At 32.9% G+C, this 6,113-nt stretch overlaps 1 protein-coding gene across 1 annotated transcript; it reads left to right on the top strand.

The window, feature by feature from the left end:
* Positions 1-3,409: 3,409 nt before the first annotated feature.
* LOC132030853 (1-aminocyclopropane-1-carboxylate oxidase homolog 1-like) lies at positions 3,410-5,578 on the top strand. The gene is made up of 3 exons (XM_059420651.1): positions 3,410-4,008; positions 4,692-5,013; positions 5,099-5,578. The coding sequence occupies exons 1-3, from the start codon at positions 3,473-3,475 to the stop codon at positions 5,411-5,413; spliced, it is 1,173 nt and encodes a 390-aa protein (XP_059276634.1). The 5' UTR covers positions 3,410-3,472; the 3' UTR covers positions 5,414-5,578.
* Positions 5,579-6,113: the final 535 nt, after the last annotated feature.

The following is a 6,113-nucleotide window of genomic DNA, read 5'->3' on the forward strand; positions in this document are numbered from 1 at the left end:
TTTATCATCAAATTCAAGTTTAAAATCTTCTAAAATTCACTTTAAATTATAAATCTTTACAACAAATAATAAATATTGTCCTAAAATTGTCAAGTGGCTTGTTATTAGCTTGCCACCTGGCTTAATCATATGGCTTGCACATCTCCTATTTTTTTTTATACATATAAAAGATATGAAAACTTCAATCAAACAATTGAAAACAACGAAAAATGACCAAACTTCAATCATTTCCATTTCTGACCTTTGCTAAAACCTTCTCCCAACCGCACGCGTATCTTTTCATTTTTGAATATTGACTAGATAAGGTATAGCCCGTGCAAAGCACGGACCCAACTCACACCATGCATGTAATTTAAGGTGATCATATAAAAGCTTTTAAATCTTTCTTATTTAAACTTTAACTCTTAATTAGTTTGTTCTTTTTTTAACATGATGCATGTAAATTAAGGTGAACTATACATGGGGATCTTAATTAGTAGGCACATTGGCAACGGGAAACTTTTACTTTGTTGGCGAGAGTTCGATTCCCCACCTTGTAATCCCCTCCCCCTTGGGCAATTTACACGATTGCTCTTATTCTGGGGTGGTCTTTAATTTTTACGATTGCTCTTATTCTGGGGTGGTCTTTAATTTTTGCCATTCGCCTAGAAATTCATGGGTTCCGGATTCGAACTCCCGCTCAATCAAAAAATTTTAAAAAAAAATCGCAAGGCAGAGTTTCGTAGCAAAGTAGGCCTATTCGGGCAAAAGAAAAAAAAAATTGCCTTAAGGCAGACTTTTGCCTCAACCCAGTGTGACTTACACTTCGTATCCCAAAACCAACCAAAACGAACACATGCATGGATTTAGTTGTACAAATATGGAAGCGAAGAACCCCGACAACATACCATTTTCACAACATCAACGACCATCAATAGAAAAAACTCAAACTTTGAAAGAGTGTGGAATATGGAGAAGCAACTCAGTAAAACATATATATATTCGATACTGAAAGACGAAGAAGAAAAAAGCACAGGAAAAAGTTTAAAAAACTCACCCAAAGAGATAGATGGAACTTCAAAATAGGGAAGGAGTAGCGATTAGCAATGGAGAATTGTGAAGAGACCTGCAATTGGCCAGCGGAATTATCAATTCATCCAAAATTTAGAATTGAAAAAGTACGACATTACCTTCCAGACATGAATTGGAAAGTTGAAAAGCATACCTATGAAGAGAACTAAAGAGTTCATCGATGAACACTGGATATCTTGCGTTGGAATGCTAAAGACCAAGACGGATGGTTCTAATTAGGTTTTGATAATTATATATATTTTTTTAATTTCTCATTCGATGTTTGATATTTATTTTGAGGCCGGATTAATTTATACTCATTCCAAGACGTCCTATTTTGGAGTAACGCGCATCCTACTAAAAGTCTTTTTATATCTAAGACTTGAATTCAAAATCTGTAATTAAGATGAAAAGGTACTTATTACTCCACCAGAATCTATAATGATTTTTGATAGATATTATTCTTTCATTTTTTTTTCTTTTATTGTTCTATTAGTACAAGTGAATTTTCAAGTACATATAGTCAATCGATACACTATAAACGAATTCCTCATGGTGAAGTAATTATAAGAATTTTTTGGTTTGCAAATAAGTTAAACATAAAATTAAGAATAAGTTGATTAATAATGTACATCAATGTATTTTTATTAGCATTTTGTTTGGTCTAAGTAAAAAGATTTATCGATTATATTATTAGCTGTATAATCATATGTGATTAATAAAATTAGCATTAAATAATTAAAAATCAATTTATAGATACTAATTTTATTTTTCTCTAATAAAAACAATTTTAATTAATAAATTTTGAGCATAAGCTATATCAACTATTGATACTTTTATTTATTGTATCAGATTTTGATGTTTTGTTCTAATATTATGTGTATTTTTGTATTTATTATCGGCTTTTTGTTTGGTCTAAATAAAAAGTTTTATCGATTATAGTTTTAGTTGTAATGATATATGATTAACATAATTAACATTAAATAGTTAAAATCAATCTATAGTTACTAATTTTATTTATTCTTGAGTAAAAATAATTTTAATTAATAAATTTTGAGCATAAGCTATATTAACTATGGATACGTTATTTTATTGTATCAGATTTTGATGTTTTGTTCTAATATTGTGCGTATTTCACAAGTTAGATTAGTTTTTCTTAATACATAATCAAAATATCTTGCAAAAGAAACATATAGAACGTTTGATTTAGTTCATACAAATAGTGAAATTAATTACTAAAAGGGTAAACCTTCATTTGGATTTCAAAAATGTTATGCCACAATATATTTTATAAAATACACTGCAAAATATAAATAATGTATATTCATGTCATAAAAATAAAAATTATTCAACCTTCCACAATATTGTATATAGTCAAATTGTGGAAGTACAAAGAATACACAGATGAAATCAAGAAGACTTGAAATTATGTGGAGCATAAAGAATATAGTGAAAAGTAAAAGTGAAAAAAGTGACACGTGGTTAGAGACACAATTACATGCTACTTGAAAAATCTTATTTATAACTAAGACAAATAATTTGGGGAAAATATTGTTTAACTTAAATCACTAAATAGGAAGGGTGGGAAGGAGTGCATTGAAGAAGAGGGATTGAGCTCCTCTCTATTTCCCCCAAGTTCTTCTTTGGATTAGAGACACATGGCATGAATTAAAATTAATGGCTAAGATTTAATTGACTAAAACAAGGCCCTAATCATGATTTACATAATTAATAACTTATCCATAAATATACTAGAATATTTTCTCTCTCTTCCTATTTTAATATTTCATTTTTTTTCAATTATGACAACTCTTTAATGGAGATATTTTTCAGAATATAGACAACTCTTTCAGAAATATAACATTACTGATCAATAATGGGGTCTACATTATGTGAATTAGTAAGCATCATAATTGAAAAAAAAAAAAATATCACCAATTGAATAATGGGGTTTATTTCTGCGTAGGAAAAAACAAGTGGCAAAAAATAATCGGGTAAATCAGAAAAGATATTTTACTGGGTAGGAAAAGTAAAATAGGAAGAGAGAGAAAATATTATAATATATTTATGGATAAGTTATTAATTATGTAAATCATGATTAGAGCCTTGTTTTAGTCAATTAAATCTTAGCCATTAATTTTAATTCGTATAATGATCTCTGTCCAAGTGTAAGCTTGGAAATGAGGCGAGAAAATGGAGAGACGTCAATCCGAAGAAGAGAGTGGTGGAAAATGGGGTCCACAGAAGATCTAATGGAAATGCCATAAATATTGGATGTAAAATTCCAATATTACCCTTGATCGTCCATCTTTCACTCTTCCATATAGTATAAATTCACATTGGGTATGAGCATGAGCACTAAGCCACTAACTAATAGAAATAGTTGCTCAGGAAACTTAGCCTTGTTGAAATAAGAACAAATATGTCCGGAACTGCAAATTCTCAAGCTGACTTAACAATGGATTACGATCCATTGAAGGAAATAAAAGCTTTTGATGATACAAAAGCTGGTGTCAAGGGACTAGTTGATGCTGGAATAGTAGAAATACCAAAAATTTTCATTAGGCCACCTCATGAACTAGCTGAAGAGTTGAAGCAGGCAAAGTCAACTCTACAGGTTCCAGTGATTGATCTCAGTGGCATAGAGATTCAAGATCGACGTAAGAAGATTGTCGATGAAATAAGGGAAGCATCGGAGAAGTGGGGATTTTTCCAACTGATAAATCATGGGGTTCCTCCAAGTGTTTTGGAAGGAATGATTGATGGGATTCGTGATTTTCACGAACAAGATGCTGAAGTGAAGAAAGAGTACTATTCGTGCGATATAGGGAGAAACGTTAGATACCATAGCAATCCTCATATAAATCAAACAAAGACTGCAAAATGGAGGGACACATTGAACATTTCTACACTAGCTTCTGGTCACATTGAACCTGAAGAAATACCAGCAATTTGCAGGTAACTATCCATTCTTCTGCATTTGAATTGCAATTCTATATCAGCCCTGTTCTAGTTGAAATTGGTTAAGTAAAGTTCAGAACTATTGAATTTTAGCAAGGCCAATTGTATGTTTTATGTTCTGGCTTTGTAGAAAATCGAATATGAGCAGAGATGTTAAGTATTACAGTATTTGGCTGTTTTTTTCCAACATGGATTCTTCTTATCGTCGTAATCTTGGATGCTTTCTGGGTGGAATTGCTCGATCGATGTTACCAAATGAACATACACACCGGTCTCACGTAACGTCCATAGCACAATTATGGATTTGTAGAGGTTTTTAGGGATTATTTACGCTTTCATTTCCTTAGTTAGAATCATTTACGTGTATACATTCCTCTTATTCTTGTAATATCACTAGGAAATTCCTCTATTGTCTCGTATATATTTATGGTATCAAAGCCGGATGTGGTTCTTCGCCTGAACTTGGTTCTTGCAATATTTTGATCCAACTTTATCCTCATGAAGCAGTTAAGATTAATCAGTGATACTACATGCTGAAATCTTTAGACATAGGGAATTCTACACATCTAGGTGTTTCTCTTTCAGTAAAGGCCACAATTCTTTTGATATGGTAGATCAGAATATCTTAAATCTTTTTGAGTTCTGTAACGTTGTATCTTTGGTATTTTCCTAATATCCAGGAAGACATCTCTCGAGTACATAAATCATGTGATGAAACTTGGGGAAATTATTCTTGGCTTACTATCAGAAGCTCTTGGGCTAAAACCTGACCACTTGAAAGCCACAGAATGTGACAAAGGACAAGTATTTGTATGCCATTACTACCCAGCATGCCCTCAGCCAGAGCTAACTCTTGGTGTCGCTAAGCATACAGATCCTGCTTTCCTCGCCTTTCTGCTGCAAGATCAAATTGGCGGCCTTCAAGTCATGCATAATAACCAATGGGTCAATGTTGAACCGATTGAACATGGATTGGTTGTTAATATTGCTGACTTTCTTCAGGTTTGCAATAAAATACACCTTTTTTGTCTCATTTATCTTCAATTTTTATAAATTTGTTACTTATCTCAGTCTGATTTTGTAACAGATCCTATCAAACGACAAGTTTGTAAGTGCAGACCATAGAGTTGTAGCGAATAAGATAGGACCAAGGATATCAGTGGCAAGCTTTTTCACCGGTGTTTTTGAACCTCCAAAGATGTATGGTCCAATCAAAGAGCTCATATCAGAAGAAAACCCCCCACTATATAAAGAATTTCTTGTGAGCGATTACATCATGAAGTTTTCCTCTAAGCCACCTGATAAGTCTGGTCTTGATCTTTTCAGACTGGTATCGCCTAGCAGCAGTGAACATCTGTATAGTCCTTCTGAAAACACTATAATCATATGTACTGGTCAATGAAAGTTTGTGATTTGCTGCACATTAGTATACATAACAATGTCAGAGTTTTTGATTTGCTGCACACTAGTGCTTTACCAATGAGTAATTAGCTAAGAGCACTTGCGTTCTCCTTTGAACTACTAGAGCACTTCTTGTCATGAAATTCGCAGCCACCTGTTTGCATTTTCTTCTATTTGCACCAAATTGTTTGCTTCATTCTCTGTGAGCATGGTCTTTAGTTCAATCGGTTATGAAGCCGTCAATATACCATCCATGTTGAGGGTTCTGCATTACCAGCTACTAGCCTATTACCGATTATGTAAGACATGAAGACATTTTTAACCTCATTACTGAGATATCTTTTGGAAAGGGAACTGCGAAATATCACTCCAGAGTGGTCGCAAAAGATTGGAAAAGAAAAAGAGTGAATGGAAAAGAGAGCATTTTACTATTGTGTACCATGTGAACAGATTGAATAGACCTTGTTCATAGGGAAGTTAAATTTTCAACAGATGATGATGACTTTGGGATATACAAAATGACATTAAAGATCATAAGATTTCTAGCAGTTAACTAAGATTACATGGATCAGATGACCAACTAGCTTGGAGGAGGAGTCAGGCAATGTTTTCTCGCACTAGTAATACACTCTTGAACATTGTTTGACAATAAGCAAAGATTAATGAAAAGGATTTACCAGTATTTCAAGTTTTGGGGTTAA

Source organism: Lycium ferocissimum, chromosome 1 (genome assembly GCF_029784015.1).
Source record: "Lycium ferocissimum isolate CSIRO_LF1 chromosome 1, AGI_CSIRO_Lferr_CH_V1, whole genome shotgun sequence".
NCBI classification, from domain to species: Eukaryota; Viridiplantae; Streptophyta; class Magnoliopsida; order Solanales; family Solanaceae; genus Lycium; species Lycium ferocissimum.